At 57.0% G+C, this 18796-nt stretch overlaps 7 protein-coding genes across 7 annotated transcripts; 4 read left to right on the top strand and 3 right to left on the bottom strand.

Moving 5' to 3' along the window:
- Nucleotides 1-348: 348 nt before the first annotated feature.
- On the top strand, nucleotides 349-1805 carry MKK02DRAFT_3557 (uncharacterized protein; the record flags this gene model as incomplete). The annotated part of the gene is made up of 10 exons (XM_053089205.1): nucleotides 349-471; nucleotides 514-572; nucleotides 622-678; nucleotides 726-880; nucleotides 925-977; nucleotides 1024-1159; nucleotides 1207-1270; nucleotides 1319-1368; nucleotides 1420-1565; nucleotides 1620-1805. Coding segments are annotated over 10 exons (1029 nt in total), but the record flags the coding sequence as incomplete, so codon positions are not given.
- Nucleotides 1806-2701: 896 nt separating this feature from the next.
- MKK02DRAFT_21550 (5-oxoprolinase) lies at nucleotides 2702-7450 on the bottom strand (the record flags this gene model as incomplete). The annotated part of the gene is made up of 16 exons (XM_053086431.1): nucleotides 2702-3091; nucleotides 3144-3457; nucleotides 3507-3570; nucleotides 3622-3723; nucleotides 3780-3961; nucleotides 4022-4218; nucleotides 4269-4371; nucleotides 4424-5457; nucleotides 5506-5832; nucleotides 5882-5950; nucleotides 5998-6222; nucleotides 6272-6512; nucleotides 6567-6659; nucleotides 6703-7053; nucleotides 7101-7349; nucleotides 7393-7450. The coding sequence occupies 16 exons, from the start codon at nucleotides 7448-7450 to the stop codon at nucleotides 2702-2704; spliced, it is 3999 nt and encodes a 1332-aa protein (XP_052941555.1).
- Nucleotides 7451-7948: 498 nt separating this feature from the next.
- On the top strand, nucleotides 7949-9926 carry MKK02DRAFT_41405 (MFS general substrate transporter; the record flags this gene model as incomplete). Its single annotated transcript, XM_053091553.1, has 9 exons — nucleotides 7949-8104; nucleotides 8149-8253; nucleotides 8298-8559; nucleotides 8620-8691; nucleotides 8834-9036; nucleotides 9086-9331; nucleotides 9377-9529; nucleotides 9573-9641; nucleotides 9687-9926. 9 exons carry the CDS (start codon nucleotides 7949-7951, stop codon nucleotides 9924-9926), a joined length of 1506 nt encoding a protein of 501 aa, XP_052941554.1.
- A 533-nt stretch (nucleotides 9927-10459) lies between these two features.
- MKK02DRAFT_41404 (MFS general substrate transporter) lies at nucleotides 10460-12575 on the top strand (the record flags this gene model as incomplete). Its single annotated transcript, XM_053091552.1, has 13 exons — nucleotides 10460-10651; nucleotides 10699-10768; nucleotides 10803-10929; nucleotides 10990-11136; nucleotides 11180-11222; nucleotides 11255-11361; nucleotides 11415-11464; nucleotides 11513-11907; nucleotides 11959-12016; nucleotides 12082-12194; nucleotides 12239-12273; nucleotides 12317-12404; nucleotides 12453-12575. 13 exons carry the CDS (start codon nucleotides 10460-10462, stop codon nucleotides 12573-12575), a joined length of 1548 nt encoding a protein of 515 aa, XP_052941553.1.
- An 886-nt stretch (nucleotides 12576-13461) lies between these two features.
- On the bottom strand, nucleotides 13462-15781 carry MKK02DRAFT_41403 (fungal-specific transcription factor domain-containing protein; the record flags this gene model as incomplete). Its single annotated transcript, XM_053091551.1, has 8 exons — nucleotides 13462-14089; nucleotides 14123-14405; nucleotides 14453-14523; nucleotides 14556-14925; nucleotides 14959-15217; nucleotides 15249-15556; nucleotides 15610-15625; nucleotides 15668-15781. 8 exons carry the CDS (start codon nucleotides 15779-15781, stop codon nucleotides 13462-13464), a joined length of 2049 nt encoding a protein of 682 aa, XP_052941552.1.
- A 198-nt stretch (nucleotides 15782-15979) lies between these two features.
- MKK02DRAFT_35594 (malate dehydrogenase) lies at nucleotides 15980-17107 on the bottom strand (the record flags this gene model as incomplete). Its single annotated transcript, XM_053089215.1, has 1 exon — nucleotides 15980-17107. The coding sequence occupies one exon, from the start codon at nucleotides 17105-17107 to the stop codon at nucleotides 15980-15982; it is 1128 nt and encodes a 375-aa protein (XP_052941551.1).
- Nucleotides 17108-17446: 339 nt separating this feature from the next.
- On the top strand, nucleotides 17447-18232 carry MKK02DRAFT_35593 (ribonuclease E inhibitor RraA/Dimethylmenaquinone methyltransferase; the record flags this gene model as incomplete). Its single annotated transcript, XM_053089214.1, has 4 exons — nucleotides 17447-17490; nucleotides 17533-17707; nucleotides 17750-17920; nucleotides 17954-18232. 4 exons carry the CDS (start codon nucleotides 17447-17449, stop codon nucleotides 18230-18232), a joined length of 669 nt encoding a protein of 222 aa, XP_052941550.1.
- Nucleotides 18233-18796: the final 564 nt, after the last annotated feature.

Raw genomic sequence — 18796 nt, 5'->3', positions numbered from 1 at the left:
CCATCACCTGGCTATCTCACTGTTTACATACTCACCAGCAGGCCAAAATTGCTTTCTAGGCTCACCGCGAGCCGTCCGCCCACAGGCAACATTCAAACAGCGCTGGCCGTTGGCACGATAGAAGACCGCTCGCTCACTAGACTGATGAGTCACTCAATCCTATCATGATCACCAGACTACTAAAAGCGGCGGTCTTCCTGACGTTTGCGGCAGGAAGTGCCCGAGCGGCGGCCGCCGCAGCACCTCCCCCTCCGAGCCGGACAGTTCCCGGTCTCCCATTCTTTGTGTAGTAAGTGGACCTCCAGTGGATATCATTAGTGGAACTGATCGCTCAGCAACCATAACGCTTTGATGCGGACTCGGCTGGACCCTCTCGTTCAACCAGGCATAGTATCAGCCCATACTCACATTTTCGGCGGTTCGAATCGCGTCACCGCCGACGCCAACTTTGCCAGTATTACTGCGGCAGATGTGAGTGCCCCGTCCTCAAGTCCTACTTAGGCTGATGTATAGTGTACTACCGCACCCATTACTATCGACAAGTCCCTATACTGGGCGCCCATACTCTACTAGTAGGCACTTGCTCCATCATCTGCTATTCGTGCAATACTGATGACCCAGCAAGGACGAGCAGTCCAAATACCACGTGATGAGTGGAGATGGCCTAGTCACATATTGGTAAGCCTCCTCTTTCCGCCTGAGCACGAGTATGGGCTTACCATGAGGTTCTACCATATCGGAAAGGACGATCCAGACTCATTCCCAGAGCTGCCGGACGATTTCCGGATGGTCGCGGGCGACATGAAGCGGAACTCCCTGGATCTGAGCAGAGCGCCCGATCAGGCTGTGACGTTCCAATGCTTTGGACCGGGCTACTCGAGTGAGCTCTTCCGCGTCATGCTCCGATATGACGCTGATTGACAGTGCGACTACCGTATATCCCGGCTGACTTTGAATGCGAAACGATCCGTCCACAGGTCAGTACGGTTTCGATGGAAGATAGAGGTACGCGCTGATACTCAGGTCTCCTTCCCCAACTGCTGGGATACCAAAAACGCGTACAAGTCCGACAACAGCCATGTAGCCTATGGAGAGGGGGACTACATGTACGGAAAGTGTCCGCCTGGGTTCAAGCGGATCCCGACGCTCTTCCTCGAGAGTGAGCTCCCTCCCGCTTCCCTTTGCGTATAGCAGCTGACTCCACAGCCGTATACAAACCAGCTCTGATGCTTGGCGCCAAGTACAAGTGGCGAGCGGGCTCCCTCGTTTTGTGCGTCATCTCCTCTTCCCGATTTGGCACTTGAAGCTAATCTTCTAGCTCTTATGGTGATAACTTTGGTCTGACCTTCCATGCGGACTGGATGAATGGTGAGCTTCCCATGCCCTCTCCGTTGCTAGGGCAGCAAGCTGACTCATCAGGCTTCCCGAAAGGCGCGCTCAATAAGGCATACGACGAGTGCAAGAACACCCTCGACGGGCAAGTGACTTCATGCCCGTACTTCCAAAAATCTATCCAGGCGGAGCCAGCTCGAGACTGCACCGTTCAGGGCAATATCGTCAACGAGGTGAGCTCACCATGCCGTAGTATCGGCCGATGACTTTAGAGCTGACAATCTCAGGCAGTAGGTATCCAAGCTCCACTCGACCACCTTCCCGGCAATAACGTCGAATACAACTCGTCCGCACTCGCCAATTTCCCCAAGAAGCCCGATCCGGCATACGTCGAGAAGTCTAAAGTCGTCAAGATCGAGTCGGCCAACAAGGGGACCTGCAAATCGCAGATATGTCAAGATTACAGCGGACCGAAAGATGGACCGGGTCTGACATTCTCGGTAGCCCCTCCCGCTCAGGCATCGGGGACGAGCTCGGCGGGCGGAGGAGGGTACGGCGGTGGTAGTAGCGGAGGGAATGGCGGTGGCAGTGGCGGAGGAGGAGGCGGGGGCGGTGGCGGAGGCGGCGGACCAGTCGTGGTCATCATCTACGAGACCGTCTACGTTACTGGCATTGCGCCAGGAGGCGGTCAAGCCAGCGCAACGACCAGCGTCAAGATACCCGCCGCACCCGGACTCGGCGCCACTTCCAGCACCGTCCTCAACCCCGCCGCAACGAGCAGTACTGCCAACTCCGGCCCCGGGCTGCAATGCCAAGACAGCAGGAAACGAAACATCCCATGTCCCCCGCCCGCTGGCGTCGGCGGAGCGACGAGTCAAACGAGAGTCGTGAACGGGATCGCTACCAGCTCGGTCTCGGTCAACGTTCCCGCATTACCCGGGGCTACCTCCTCGACACCTCTGGGCGGGCTTGCCGCTTCATCCTCTACACCTCTGGGAGCACCCTCTTCGCTCCCTGCAGCCAATCCAGGGATCGTCAGCAGCTCGAGCCTACCCCCAGCCGCTAGCTCCAGTTCGCTATCTGGGCAGATCTGCCAGGACAGTCGGAAGCGGAACATACCATGTGCGCAGGTTCCTCCTGGTGCGACATCACTCACGTCAAGTGGAGTGGCTTCATCGTCGGCATCGTCGACTCAGTCTGTGGCGAGGGCGGCTGCGCTTCCACCGCGTCACAAGAAGAGGCGCTCTGGGCGGCGGCATTAGTTGCGATCGTAGCTCGTAGTCAAGCATGTATCAATAGTAGCAGTGAGGCCGAAGATGTCCAGACCGCTCGAAACCCAGGTCCAGCTCTATATCCGTGTATCTATGCTCTACTGTGACAAACTTGCCCTCTCTTCTTTGCCCCACCCACCACCTCCCGGCGTCTCAATCCGTACCCTATCCCCCTTCTTCAACTTGGCAATCCCATTACTCCCAACATTGATAGCCTGATAACCCCCATCCTCCGTCTTCTTGAACCACGTATTCGCCCCCCTCGCTCCATCCTCTCCGCCCTTCATTCCCTTCGGCGCAAATGTCCGTCGCTGCGAGACGATCGAAAAGTTGACATCCTCTCGCGCTTCAAACATCTTGGCCATTCCGTTCCCGCCTCGATGGGCACCTCGGCCACCTGATTCCCACCGGATAGACGAGTCGAGGAGGATGAGAGGGGTGCGCTGTTCGAATATCTCGACGTCAGTCAAGCGGGTATTGGTCGAGTGCTGGATGTCAGCTAGGCCCAGCGCTGTAGAAAGTGGGGGACATGAAGCTCACCACGCAGACGGCATGCTTGCCTGACCAAGTCGGTCCAGCTCCACTCCCTCCGCCCAACGACTCGCCGTACGTGAACCCAGGAACGACCGTCCCGTCCGCCAACTTCCCGCCTGATCCGAAACCCGTGGACGATGCGCAGCCCTGAGAACAAGCGGCAGCCTCAAACGCCTGGAGGATGACGTCGATGAGGCGCTGAGAGGATATGGTGGAGCCGGAGATGGCGACTGCGCCGGAGGGGTTGAGGAAGGAGTTGGGAGGGACGATGTTGGTGACGGGGTCGAGGACGCCTTGGTTTAGGGGCATGGGAATCTCGGCTGGAGGATCAGCTGAGCTCTGAATTACGCTCATCATGCCGCAGCTCACGGTTGATCATGGACCGAAGAGAATAGATGATAGCGGCATATGAGAGCGAGATAGGGCAATTCATCTGTCCTGTCAGCTCTTCTCGGGGAGCAATCGTCTGCCCTGGCGAGCTCACGTTTCCATACGTCTGCGGCCCGGTCCCAGCCCAATCAAACACCGCCGTTCCCTCTTCCCTATTGATTCGCACTTCCAGCTGTATCCTTGTCCCATCGTCCATCTACTATTTCAGCTGATTGCCCCGACGCGGGCGACTCTCCTACTAGCTGAACTCACAAAGTCATGCGCCCTCAACGGCTTGCCCTCAAACTTATCGTACGTCTCCCTAAAGAACGCCTTGATAGTTTGCTGCGCGACCAGCTGGATCTCCTTCATGTAGAACAGGACCTGGTCCGAGCCAAACTCATCGAAAAGGCGATTGACGAGTTTCGTTCCTTGGACATTGGCAGATATGGCGGCTGAAGTATCAGCTTGGATCGGACTGACGCACCCAACGCAGACGCGGCAGCTGAACATACCTTGTAGATCGGTGATGTTGTGGTCTATCCGCCGAGTGGCCGAACAGCCGGGGTATTTGGCGACTTCCCCAAAGAGATCTCGGACGCCCTGTTCCTCGAATTTGCCTTGCGAGACGAGCCGGAAAGACTTGATCGAGACGCCTTCTTCCCAGAGCTCCTTCGAGATGGGATTCATGGAAGTGACGCCCGTGCCTCCACTGCTTGGTCAGCTTCCGGGAAACTGATCATTCCTTTGCTGCGAGCTTACATGTCGGTGTGATGCCCGCGTGAAGCGACGTAGAAGAGAACCTTGGTATCGTCCTTCGGGTCAAAGACCGGCGTGACCACCGTGAGATCGGGCAGGTGGGTACCTGACAGTAAGCTTCCGACGGTAGAAGAATCATTCTGCCCAAAAGAGCTCACCTCCCCACTGTGGGTGATTTGTTAACAGCACATCCCCCGCCCTCAGCTTCCCCGCCCAATGCAAATGCTGCGCCTGCACCGCATACTGCATACTCCCCAGATGAACCGGGATGTGCGGCGCGTTCGCCACCAGCGCCCCGTCCGTACCGTGGATAGAGCACGAGAAGTCCAGTCGTTCCTTGATGGATACGGAGATACTGGTCCGTTGGAGTGTATGACCCATCTGCTCGGCGATAGACATGAAGCGGTTGGCAAATACCGCGAGCATGATGGGGTCGGTCTGGGCGGGTGTTGGTATGCCGGCGGAGGGAGAGGGGGATGCAGCGTAGAGCCGAAGGATGACGTGCTCGGGGAGACAGACCGCGACAGTGAATGGCTCGACGACGATGGTCTGGGTAGAATCGACGATGATGGCCGGACCGGGGATCTTGGTGCCGGTAGGGACCGAACCGAGGATGTAGACTGGGGTGTCGATCGGTGTGGCGACCTTGTCGACCTCAAAGAACGCCTGGGTCCGACTCGAGGGCGCGACGATCGCATTCGGCGTAGACTCCGCCTTCTCCAGAGCATGCGCATAGTCCGTTGGCGCGACCTTGAAGGTCCGCCCTACTCCCCTGACGCGGATATTGGCGATCCGTACGGGGCGATTGGTGCTGAAGCTGGTTTCCCGCAGATGAGCAGCAATAAAGTCCTCCTTGAGTTTGTCGGACAGGGGGATCTGAAGTAACGTGTCCGACCCATCATAGTGTGTCGAGACCGTGATGGAGTGAACTACGTCCGAAGGGGTGACGCCCTGCTCGACGAGCTGACGGGTAACGTCGGCTTTGAGGGAGTCGACCCGAGACTGGATGTCGGTCTGGACGGAGGAGGAGGGGAGGATATCAGGGATCTCGGCGGAGAGTGGAAGGGAAGCTTCGGAGGTGAGGTCCGAGCAGGCGATACCGTAAGCGGAGAGGATGGAGGAGAAGCGGGGGACGACAACGGTGGATATGCCGAGGCTGGCGGCGATGGCGCAGGCATGCTGACCACCGGCACTGCAGAGTGAGTTTGTGCTTCGCGAATGCAGATCACCGCCAACTCACCCTCCAAAACAGCACAAGTCATGACTGGCCGTAGCGAACCCCTTCTGCTCCGTCACATTCCGCATCGGCCGACTCATCCCCTCGTTTGCGACCCTGACGAACCCAGACGCGACATCCTCCACTGAGTACGCCTTCGAGCCCTTTCGATCCGCATTGATCTCAGCGGTAAGCTCCTCAAATTTGACGCGAGAAGCGGAGATATCGAGTGGCTCGTTTGCGTTGGGGCCGAAGATACTGGGAAATTGAGAGGGGATAAGGCGGCCGAGGATCAGATTGGCATCGGTAATAGCAAGAGAGCCTCCCTTGCGGTAGCAGGCTGGACCAGGGCTTTCGAGTCAGCTTGAGACCGGACGCAGATACGGGCGACACAGCTCACTGGGCGCCAACACTTTCGGGTCCGACAAGGAACATCCCATTCTTGTACGTCAATCGAGATCCTCCTCCACTATCTTCATCAGCTTGATTCCTGGGTTGTGCGGGCGACGAGCTCACGCAGCGACAGTCTCGATACTGAGCTGGGGACAGGCGATCTTGACACCCGCAATGATGCTCTCGTACGTCAACTCGAATTCGCCCGAGAAGCGGCAAACGTCCGTGGAGGTTCCGCCCATATCGAAGCCGACGACCGGGCGTTTCCGCTTCTCAGAGTAGGAGGTCAAAGCGCAGCCAACAAAGCCGCCAGCGGGGCCGGAGAGTACCGCCCTGAGTCCGGAGAATCTGTTTGTCAGCTATGTCCCGAGAGAGATTGGATTGAAACGCAGCTCACTTGTCGGAAGACACCAGCCCTCCATCCGACTTCATGAATTCTGACCGCTTACCCGCCTTGTTGCCCGCGAAGTGACTATTGAAGCCGTCGACATAGGCTCGGAGGATGGGCGAGAGGTAAGCGTCGATGACGGCCGAGTTGCCTCGCGGGAGGGCTTTGATAGCTGGTGAAAGCGAGGATGAGAGGGATATTTGGGTGAAACCGATTTCCTCGGCGATACGACCCACCTGCTGTTCATGCTCTATGGGGTCAGCTCTGCCTCCCAAATCTCACGCGTACGCGGGCAGCAACTGACCGGGATATGTATAAGAGTGAATGAGACAGACAGCGATCGCGCGGATGCCGGTGTCATACAGCCTCTGGAGGTCCTTGCGCATCTTCTCGGTATCTGTGCGTCAGATTGGACCTCTTATCCGGAGCTTCCAGCTCACTAAGCGGCTTCAACACTCGGACCGCCTCTCCGCTGATTCCCATCAAAACCGCTTCTCCCTCCTTCATCGCACCTTCCTCCTGAGCCAGCTTGACCAGCTCGTCCGCGCTCGGACCGTTTTGCTTCAGACTCCATCCCTCCAGCGTGACCCTCTCTTCCGCCAGTACGAGATCTTGTGGCCGATACAGGATCTTGGCCTTTCGCGAGAGACTCAGGTCGAAGAGGTCCGGGCGGGTCTGATCGCCTATTTCGATGAGGTCTGCGAAGCCTTCGGTTAGGACCAAGCCGAATGGCGCGCCTTTCCGCTCGAGTAAGGCGTTGGTAGCGACCGTAGTGCCCATTCGTACGCTTTCTGGATGAGTCAGCTCTGCCAGACATACAGCGGATATTGCAGTTTACCAATGAGGGACGTGTCGTACTGCTCCCCTCTTCCCACTTTCTTGCCCTGCGCAATCTGCAATAAGCGCCTGATACCCTCGCTGGGCGCGTCATCATAGTTCGCGGGATCGACCGAGAGGAGCTTGAAGGTGACCTGGACGCTGCCGCTACCGTCCGTTGAGGGGATGACTTCAGCGTTCCCCAGGAGATCCGGCGAGAGATCCCTGTGGACCAGATTGGCTGGAATGTACGCCCAGACATCGCAGAAGGCTGATCATCAGCATAGACCCACGTCTGAACAGCCACCACTCACTGCCTCCACGGTCTATGGCTACTCGCACACCACTTGCTTCTTGCTGCTTGTCGGACATCTTGCGATGAATGATCAAGTGAGATGTCGTCAACTTTCCTCCTCTATCAGTACCCCCACCCCTCTCCACCCCCTCCACATTGTTCATTGGTAATCGGGCAGCTGTTCCGATGTCGTCCCTATCACGACGTTGGTCTTAGCCCCACTCTACGCGCCGACAAGAGCAAGACGAAGAGCAAATTGTCGGCCGAAAGTGGTCCAAAACAGCGAAAAGGGCAATATTCCGAGGATAATCCGGTGTCCGGCCCGAAAATCGGCTTTCGGCTTTGCCTTCCGCCTCTCTTTTTGCCCTCGAGCTCTTGCTTGCTCTCGTCTTGCCCTCTCTTACCCCGCATACCCTTATCACATCAGAACGCGAGCCTTATCGTCAGAGATTGCGTGCTCTGCCGAGCAAGAGATCGACTGTAAGGAAGCGTCCGAGCAAAATGTATATAGGTGGTAGGACGGCAAGGGCTGACACTCTTACTGACTTTTGTCATCCTAATTATACTCAAGCACGATGAGCACTCGATTGGAAGCGCAACACGAGGAGATGGACGCGCCGCGCTCCAACTCCATTGGCAGCAAGATCAGGCGAATCGTATGGGACAGCGATAACAAGTCCGAGGTGGAACGCAAGTTCGTGCGCAAGCTGGACTGTGCGCTCTTGACAATCGTGAGTCCGCCACTCGGGACATGACCTCAAGCGCTGATGACCAGGCCATGCTGGGCTATTTTGTCAAATACCTCAGTCAAGCCAATATCGCCAATGCCTATGCCTCAGGGATGAAGGAGGCCTTGAACTTCCAAGGTGATCAGTACAATGTGAGTGATCTCCTTATCTTCGCTATCAGAATACTGAAGTACAGGTCCTGCTCACCATGTTCACTGTCGGATACGTTATCGGTACTTTCCCCGGAACAATGATGATGGTCTGGCTCCGCCCTTCGATCTGGCTTCCCTCGTGCGAAGTCGTCTGGACCATCCTCGTGATGTGCTGTGCGGCCGCCAAGAACCCACAGACGCTCTACGGTCTGCGATTCGTCATTGGTCTGCTCGAAGCGACTGCTTATCCCGGAATGATCTGGGTCCTCGGAAACTGGTACGGACCAGCTGAGCTGTCGAAGCGAGGTTAGTTGTCTCATCGGACCTCGCCAAACTCGCAAGACCGGGGCGGAGCTGACTGAGTAGTTGTCATGTTTCAGGCTACTTCATCGGTCGGTACCATGTTCTCGGGCTATCTCCAAGCTGCGGTTCACGCTGGTATGTCCTGCTGTACATCGTCCTCAGGGGTCGATCAGAGCCGACAAATTAGGTCTCAACGAGCGACACGGATTGAAGGGGTGGCAATGGCTCATGGTGAGTTGCCTGCTGCCTCGCTATGGCGGACTCAGCTGACGGATAGATCATGGACGGTGTCATCTGCTTGCCCATCTGCATAGCAGGCTTCTTCCTCATCCCGGACTCGCCGACAACATCAACCCCCGCTCCCGCTGGCTCTTCAAGGACGAGGATATCGACATGGCCATCGCCCGCGCGCAAAAGTGGAAGCGAGCACCGAGGAAGGGATTGACTGTCAAGGCGTTCAAGGACACCTTCTCCACCTGGGTACCAGTGCGTCTACTCTTCTGTACTTTGGGTCGAGCTGACAAGACAGTGGGCATTCGCTATCCCCTACGTCGCGTTCGTGGTCGGTCTCGGCTCTTACCAGTATATGAACCTCTGGCTCGCCGCTACCCCTCCATGGCGCGGCAATATCACTCTCATCAATGTCATCCCTACCGGTGGATACGCCATCTCCATCTGCGCAAGTCTGATCTACTCGTGGGTCAGTGATGGAACGGGGATGCGATGGCAGATTATGGTCTTTGGCGGGATCCCGCCCTTGATCGGGAACATTATTGTAAGTCTTCTAAGCGCTTCAGAAGAGAATCATGCTGATTTACAGCTCTCTACCTGGCCCGAAGCCAACTCGACCAAGTTTGTCGGCTTCTTCCTCAACTTTACCGCTACGCCGATCGGAGCTATCATGTTGGCATGGGCAAACGAGCTGCTGTCAGACAGCGCAGAGGCTCGTGCTATCACTATCGGGTTCCAGAACGTGAGTTCTAAAAGTGAGGTTATTGAGCCGAGCTGACTCCAAGACCGCAGCATACGCCGTCAACGCATGGGCGCCGAACCTCATTTTCCCAGCCAGTCAAGCTCCCATCTACGTACGTTCCTCCTCTCTTCTTCCTAGAGGTCAAGTTGACCCCCAGCGCGCCGGCTACAAAGTCACCGCCTGCCTCTTTGGCGTCTGGATCTGCGGCATCATGGTCATCATCTACCTGTACAAGAACGCCCCAGTCACCAAGTGGAAGAAGCAGCGCGAGGCGGACGAAGCATCGGCACACTCGGACGAGAACGATGAGAAGAAGGGTGTGGACGAGACTGCGACGGGTTTGGGAGGGATTGCCGATCTTGGGAGGATCGAGGGGGCTGCCACGAGACAGCCATAGCTTATACGTCAGGTGTACATGTCATTTCAGGTCCAGATAGGTTAAGGTGCGATGTATGAAGTAGTATCGGCTCCCTATCTGCTGGGCGATCAGTGCATCAGTGAGAGCAAGTAGAGCGAGGTCTGGCCATATCGCGGAGTGACCATAGCGGGCATGACGTCATCCGGAACTTGCACTCCTTCGTAGACACTTGTGATTCGAACTGGCCGTACTTCACAGATCCACCATGCGACCCACCACCTTCCTCTGGCAGCTGACAGCACTCCAGATGCTCGTACTCCGGTCGGCTGACAATGTAAGCTGCATGCGGTCCCGCAAGTTGCGGGTCCCGGTCTGGGACTGGCGCAAAGGTCTCCCGGACTTTGCCCGGGCGCTGATCTCAGGATCTCCCGGACTTTCATCATGATCCACCTTGCTCTTGCAGGTCTGCTGGGAGTGGCTAGACTTCTGGAGGTGTAGCCTGGGCTCATATATGCACTGACGCCCTCTCATCTCTGCGTCACCTCAACCTACTCACGACAGCATTTGACAACATGATCACCGCACAGCCCGTCCTAGCCCCTCTTTCCCGGATGGAGTCAGACTACTCGACCGCTGGCAGCGACGCTGACAAGCCGCACACTACTTTTGTTGAGGACAAGCCGCGTCTGGAAGCGGTCTCTGAAGCTGACGAGGATCACATCGGAGAGGCTCAGTATCAGTCCGCGAAGGACGGTCCCCCGATCGTGAGTGTCCCCGCTCACTTCAGTCTGCTGTCTGCTGATCCTATCAGACCCCGGAGCAGAACCGAGCTATCCTCAGGCGTATCGATCTGTGCATCCTGCCGCTATTCTTCATTACTCGTGAGTAAGGCAGACGGGCCGAGCTGAAGTGCAGAGACGCTGCAATTCGTCGACAAGACCGCACTGAACTATGGAAAGGTATACGGTATGGACATTGCGACTGGCCTAGTCGGCGATCAATTCTCCCTTACCGCTAGCATGTTCTACATTGGCTACCTGGTGTAAGTTACCCTTAAGACCCTCAACGTCTCGACCCTCAACGTCTCGGGCTGACATCTCAGCGCACAACCCATCTTCTCCACCCTCATCGGTCGATACCCCGCTGGCAAGGTCCTTGGCTGCTGCACCGTCCTCTGGGGAGTCGCTGTACTTACGACGACCGCCAACAAGAACTTTGCGGGCGTCATGACCAACCGATTCTTCCTAGGGTATGTCTCCTCCTTCTCGCTCCATTCCGAGCTGACACTACAGTGCACTCGAATCAGCGGTCACGCCTGGACTTTCCTTGATGACTGTGAGTCTAGCTAGTCCTTGGCTGACATCCAGGGCTTCTGGTACACTCGCGCCGAGCAGCCGTTCCGTCAGACTATATGGTACACCTCTGTCGGAGCAGGCGGGATGATCGGTGCCTTTCTCGCAGCCGGTATTGCCAAGTCAGTATCCAGACCATGTACCACTACCACGGAAGCTCTGCTGATATTAGCAGACTCTCGGATAACCCTGTACCCCGTTGGCAGCTGATCTTCTACATTCTCGGTGAGATCGAGCCTTATACTTTCCAATTGGTCTGCCGCTGACTTCCAGGCGCAATTACCACCGCGTGGGGCTTCGTTCTGCTCTTCCTTCTCGCCGACTCTCCCGCCGACGCCTTCTGGCTCAAGAAGGACATTCGCGCACTCGCCGTCGTGCGAGTCGCCGGCAACGGCACTGGTATCAAGTCTCGCAAATTCAACAAGCGTCACGCCCTCCAAGCTCTCCTCGATCCAAAAACATGGCTCCTCTTCATCTCGACCTTTGCAGGCGCACTTCCCAACGGTGTCACCAGCAACTTTAGCGGCTCGATCATCACCGGTATGGGCTTCACCAGCTTTAACGCCGCTCTTCTCGACTCGGCCGGACGCGCGATTCAAATCGTGACCCTCCTCATCGCTGGTTACATTGCTAGCCGCTTTGCCAATTCGCGAGTCTTGATGGTGACCGTGGGCAACATCATCTGGTACGTCCGGCGGTAGTACGCAGCTGATAGCCAGTGTGCTTGGCTCTTGCTTATTGTCGTGGGTTCCGAGGGAGAACAGCTGGCCAAGACTCGTGGGACTCTGGATGAGGAGGTTCAGCTCTTTTACAAGCTTGAGGACTGCTTGCTGATCAGTCAGCCAACTGCTCTTCTATCGGATTTGCTCTCGGTCTCGTCATGATCAGCGCCAACATTGGCGGGTACACCAAGAAGTCCATCACCTCGTCTCTCGCCTTTCTCGGCTATTGCTTGGTACGTCGTATGGCTCCGACCTGGGTCACAGCTGACAACCTCAGGGCAACATCGTTGGCCCCCTCACCGTCTTGTCTAGGTACATTACCATGTTGCTCCCGTGACTAAAGCTGACCTCGCAGCGAGGCTCCGGTCTACACTACCGCTACCACAGCTATGGTGGTCTCTTTCACGGTCAAGCTACTGGCTCTGCTCACTCTTGGCATATACGTGAGTCGGACTCCCAGCTCGCCAAAGGGAATGTCGCTGATCCGCAAGATGATGTGGCAGAACAAGGTGCGGGATCGCAAGTATGGTCCAGCGAACAAAGAGCGGGCTGCTGCAGCGGGTATGCAGGACAAGAGCGAGCAGGACAATCCGGACTTCCGGTACGTGTATTGAGGCAGGGATGCGGGCAAGAGGTGTACATCGGGGTGAGATGGTCAGGGCGATATATCTGTGTAAACTGCTTTGTAGTGATGGATGAGCTTTGCAGCCGACTTTGCGAGGCATCAGCGCTGGCTAGGCTCGAGAGACTGGATGGACAATACCTTGTCACCTGGGATTTGTTCCAATGAGTACAGACCAGAGCTGTTCGAGGCGGGATATACTCTCGGTAGTCAGTGTCTCTTTGTGCAGGCGTCCGAGCTGTTCTGCTATGACTTGACTGCTCTTGAGCCTGTCAGATTCCAATATCTATCAGATGACACAAGTCCAACGGCGTACACTACAAAGACGCTATGTACAGCATAGCCTGTTGAAGTTTGGAAGGTAGAAGTACAAAAGCAGAATAAAGATGCATTGGACACGATCAGGTCTACTTATATAGTCCTGCTGGCGTCGCTGCGTCGCGACACCGACGCGACGACACGACGCCGACGAGTCGCTGGGACGTCGCTAGACGACGTCTCACGTCTCTATGTGCTATAGGATACTTGGGTGGCGGCGTTGCCTCGCCGCCACTCAGCGCCGTCAGTCCGACACTAATGTAAAGTGTCCGGACACCCGGACAGACAATTCTGTCCGGCCCGTACAGTGACTATCCCGGATATTCACCTAGCGCTATCTCAGATCTAGTCGGCGCCGGCGCGGCGCCGCGACGCCGTGACGTCGCTGCGACGTCGCAAGGACATCCAGCGACGTGCTCCTGTTCTGAGATCTGTCGGCGCAGTCGCCCAGCGACGCGCCGCTATGCTCCTACAGCCAACATAGCCCCTTACAAAGAGTGTCCCAGGTCCCCGATCTCCCGACAAACAGCTCGCACCGCCAACCCCTCCCCTTCCTTCCCTCAGATATTCAAAAACCAGTCACCAGCCGCCATATTGCTCTCAGGAAAGCAGTCCAGGAAGTTCAGATCCGAGTCCAAGGTACTGGGCATGAACGGCCCGTCGTCCCCGCCCAAGCCCATACCCAAGCAAGGGAAAGCCGGCATGTAATTGAGCGGAGCGGTAGGACCAAAGGTGAAGGTTGATTCCGCCGATGGGACAGCGGGTGCCGAGATGGGCTGCGTGAATGGTTGGAATTGATTTCGCGCGGTGTCGGCCGCTGGCCAAGTGTCGACTGATGTCTCCGAGACAGCTTGCGAGCGAGTGGGCGGAACGTAGTTGTGATTGATAATGTCCAGACTCCGCTTGAAGACGGGACAGGTGGTGAGACCCCCGCGTAAGACATCAAGCAAGATGTGAAGCCGAGTCACCGCGATGGGGTCGCCCGCATTGGCATCAGGGACGAGGACGCTGGCGGCAGTATAGATGCAGTATGCCTGTATGTAGCTGATGTAGCCGACGCCGAATGTGGAGACGAGGAGGCTGATCAGGCTTTCGATGTTGTTCGCCGCAGTCCGGCAGGCTTGACGATGAGTAGAAGAGGGCAGGAAAGGGCGGTGGAGGAGGATGACGGTAGTGAAGTATAGTAGACTGGCGTCAGGAGATCAAGGGAGCAGTACTCACTTTTGCGTAAGTATATGAGGCGGAGGAGACACGCTGGGCAGAGTCTCGGCGTCAAGTCGTAGGTGTGCGGGCGTAGTTGCTCGCCATGTATTGAGCTTGCCGAGTAGCTCTATGGGTGGTGTGGCGGGCGCAGTATGGGAGTACAGTTGTTGGATAACCTCGTTTATTAGGACTGCCAGGCGACAGGAATTCTCAAAGCTGGAGACGGTATAGGCGCGAGATTGAGGATAGTCGGACAGAACGTCGTCGGGAGGTGACCAGAGATCGTCGTCGTCAGACTTATCTAGAGAGTCAGCTCCGACGTAATCCCCGACTCAAAGCCCACCTCACCGAGAGCAGTATGAGCACTCTGAGGTGTCTCCAGCATCACGGGCGATCTACCCAGGTACAGGCTGATACATCTGATGATCAGCATAGCTCGCACAAGACTCACTTGTCCCAAAAGTAACAGCTCCAAAACAGCCGCCTTCGTATCTCCAGATCCTCCGCGTTCAAATGACCGAGATGATGGACCCGCTCGTAGCTCTGCTGCAGACCCATATCCCCTGCCATCCGGAATGCCATCCCGCTGTAGAGCCAAGACTGCGATATCGAGCCGCACGCCAGCTCCCTCGCACTGAGCTGGAGGAGTGCCTGTACGGTCGGGACGGATGGAGGTCTCTGTATCTCTTGGCCGAGGAGGAGTTTGGCGCGAGCGTCGAGCATGGGTCCGATGTGGCGCTCTGGCGAGAAGCGGGACGCATGGGCGCAGATCACGAGGAGGAGAAATTGCGAATAGTAAGGACCGGACGTAGACATGTCGCCTGTCATCAGCGCAGATTACGAGGCGCACTCACGCATGAATGCAGGGCGATACACCCACTGGAATGCGGGTACGACCCATGTCCAGTATAGCTGTAGGAGGTGACTGATTACTTCTCGCGGTAGATCAACTTGTAGAGCAACGGTTCCGAGAGCAAATTGCTCGTACGTCTGGGAGTCGACCACAGCGAACGTCAACTGGGCTCTGACCTCGCGAGAGGGGTCCACCGAGTCGTCGACCTGTATCGTCCGATCGGGATCATGTACCGCCGACGTGACTCCGTGATACGACAGCTGAGATCAGATTTGCCTTCTTGAGACTTACCTCTCCATTATGATCAAGTAGTATATCGGACGAGCGAGACCTAGCGGGTCCTTCCCCATCCCAAAGTAGAGGTGATGGGCTCGGCGGCGCCCGAGGCGCACTGGTAGAGCGCCATGCTTGAGGATCCGGTATCAGTGGCGGCGGTGGTCCAGATGTGGAGAGAGAAACGTCCGAGGGGTAGTGCGAGGGAGCAGCGTCGTCAATGCTACTCTTGGAAGTGGAGCGTAGGCCTGAAGCAGACGTATCGTTTCCTCGGCCTCGCGCAGGCGCCGAGCCATCTCGCGGACCTGAGTGATTGGTGGGGCTCGCTCGTATCGGCATTCTTCCCTGTATACCTCGCATGTCTTGCAGCCCGGCTGACCTCCATCGCATTTGGTCTGCATATCAGCTCGAGTCCAGCCCAAAGCTGATCAGCTCACCTTGCGGATGCGGCAGCCGGAACAGGTCAGTCCCGCGACCTTTCCCGCTCCCCCTCGTTTCGACTTTTTGGCAGAGGTCTCAGGGTCCTGGCTCTTCGAAGCTCTCGCTGACATGGGGATGATAGGTATCGTTGACAAGCTAGTGACAGATGATGCTGTCCTTGAGTGCAAGTTGGAATCATATCGGCTATAGCGCCGATGGACCGGATCCGAAGATCTCCGAACAGTCTCAGTCATGGCGCCATCCTCAAGCAGACCCTATCCAGTCTTCCAAGCAGATAGCAAGAGAGGACAAGATGCATCGGTAAGATACTACACTGTCTGCAAAACGGCATCCGATCCGCTCTCCCTAGCTAAGCTATGCAAATTCTTAACCTCATCCTGCGTGAACGGGATCCCGCCCTGGCGCCTGCTCCCCTCCGTCATCGCCTCAATCTCCCCGCTCGTGAAGATCCTATCCACCCCTGCCGCCTTGTCGCAGCCTCTGACCCTCTCCAGCAGAACGTCCATCCTATCGCCTAGCTCCTCCTTGCCGCCATCCAAGAACGCCTCGGGACGGAAGATCATGAACCAGTGTCCGACGCCCTGGGGAGAGGAGAGGTTCTTGTATTGGTCATTGACGTCGCCCGCGAAAGATGCGCCCGTCATGACCCCGCCAAAGATGTCCATCATCATGGCGAGGCCGCTGCCCTTGGGACCGCCGATGGGGAGGACGACACCTTTGAGGGCTTCGTTGGGGTCGGTGGTGTGGCGGCCCTGCCCGTCCAGCGCATACCCCTCCGGGATGGACTCCCCCCGCCTCGCCGCCTTCCTGATCTTTCCCCTCGCCGCCACGCTAGGGCTCATGTCCAGCACAAAGTCCCCTGCTTCCCCACCCGGTACGCCCACCGCAAAGGGACTCGTCCCAAAGAGGGGCTCCTTGGATCCCCAGGGCGCCATGCTCCGGCTGGCATTGGTGAACGCCATAGCTCCGAAACCGCGCTTGATTGCCCGAAGAAGATAGGTCGCCGCCATACCGTAGTGATTGCTGTTCTTCACGCTGACGATGGCGAGCCCGAATGTCTCGGCGATCTCGATACCCTTGTCTACCGCGAGGCAGCCGGCGACGAAGCCAAAGGTGTTGCGGGCGTCCAGCTCGGCGAGGACGGGAGTGCGCATTTTGAACGTGAGTTCAGGATTGGGGTCGAGTACACCGGCTTTGATGCGGTCAATGTACCCGCCGAGGCGGTTGAGACCGTGAGTATCGACGCCACGGAGGTCGGCAAGGACGAGCGAGTCCGCGACCATACCCGCCCGGTCCGCGGGGACGTTGTACTTGGCAAGGACGGCGATAGCGAAAGCATGGGCAGACGCGGGGTCTATGTTGAGGTGGGAGGAGGGAGCTTTGGAGGGGGGCGGTACCGCAGTGGCAGGGGTGGGGACAGGGATAGCAGTGGGCATGGTGGACTCTGATGATCAGCGCCAGCCCGATCGATGTGACTTGCTTGGATCTGGTCACTCCTCTCAGAAATTGGGATGGATCGGTCGCTGCTATGCTGAGAGAGGGCGTGCATGGCTGCCTGTATATGCATTGGGCAAGGGTCAAGATGCAACGCATACCGCAGTGAGTCTCCCGGACTTACCTCTGCGCCACCGGAAATTGTCCGGGAGATCCGAAGTGATCCGAACAAAGCCGATAGATAGCAAGGTCACCTTGCTGCACCATCTCTGACTTGATATACCTAGCCATGATGAAAGGGCACAGCAGCTGTAGCTTTCGCCTGATTCTCACTATACATCATGGCCGCACCGACAATTATCGATGAGCTCGCCGACTTTAGCGCGTGAGTCAGACTGCGCTACTACCGAGTAGTGCTGATTTCCAGGTGTGACTGCTCGGATGCTCTAGTCAAGCTCGGCGTGGCAGGCGGGGGCTTCTTGCCCGGTCCCTCAATGTGGTCCCCTCAACGTCAAGAAGGGACGACTAAAGTCATTGGAAGGGCGTACACTGTGCGGTATGCGCTGCTGAGTAGCGCAGAGGACAAGGTGCCTGTTCACTATGTGAGTGCGCTTCACTTCCTGCCCCGCCCCGCTGACAGGCAGATTGACACTATCCCCCAGGGCGCTGCAGTGGTCATCAGTGCACCCTCTACTATCCCCAATGCGGTGTATGGCGGTCTGATGTCCACTCGAGCCCAGGCAAGCGGCGCCGCTGGCACAATCGTCCATGGCCGTGTCCGTGATCTCCACGAGCATCGCGCACTTGGCTATCCAGTGAGTATTGGCTTTGGGTTGAGCTGAAGACAGGTCTTTGCTTCCGATGTCGGTACTGTCTCGCCGTACGAGAACGCCAAGGTCGTAGCGGTCAATCAGAAGCTCGAGCTCGTCAGCGAGTACGGTACGACCATCGTCGAGCCGGGAGACATAGTGGTGGCGGATATAGATGGAGTCGTCGTGATACCTCGCAGCGTCGAGGACCAGATCATACCACTCATGATCCGACAGACTCAGGCGGACGCCAAGGTGGCTGAGTCGATCAAAGCGGGGATGACCTTCGTCGAGGCCAGCAAGAAACATCGGGTCTAGTCGTTGCCCATGACATGCATCATATATCGTCTGTCCACCACGAAGCAGATAAAAGGGGTCTTGAATGTACAATAAGCTCTATCTACATCCACTCACGCTAATCGCCGAAATAGTCAGAAGCCTTCTGATGCTGATCTCCCGCCACCTTGAGATCCGTTGGCTCCAGTAGCCCATCCCAAAGCTTCTTGACATCGACCGCCGGCAGCTGCTCCCCCTTGACGACGGCCTTCTGCTCTTTCACCTGATCCTCGAGACGGGCGAACATGTAGCCCATGATGAAGCTCGATAGCTCTTGAGTGCACGGGTGCCCACTCTCCTTCAGCAGTGTCAGTAAAGCAGGCAAGTCCTTGAGATGGAAGAAGCACGGCTTGATATCTTCTCCCTTTGTCATCAGATCGCATACCGAGCAGTCAGGGCACGACTCACAGGTTCCAGCTCCTGCTACCCGATACCAGTCATCTCAGCCTCGGTCCCCATGTAGAACGGCAAAAGCCTTTGTTGTCAGTCTCAAGAGCTCAGAATACCTTCGATGAGCAGCGTACCGAGGACTCCCCGTTGCAGGGT

This window comes from Dioszegia hungarica, assembly GCF_025882075.1.
Source record: "Dioszegia hungarica strain PDD-24b-2 chromosome Unknown MKK02contig_32, whole genome shotgun sequence".
Taxonomy (NCBI): Eukaryota; Fungi; Basidiomycota; class Tremellomycetes; order Tremellales; family Bulleribasidiaceae; genus Dioszegia; species Dioszegia hungarica.
The sequence above is the reverse complement of the archived record's forward strand: the minus strand, read 5'-3'. Positions and strand labels throughout refer to the sequence as shown.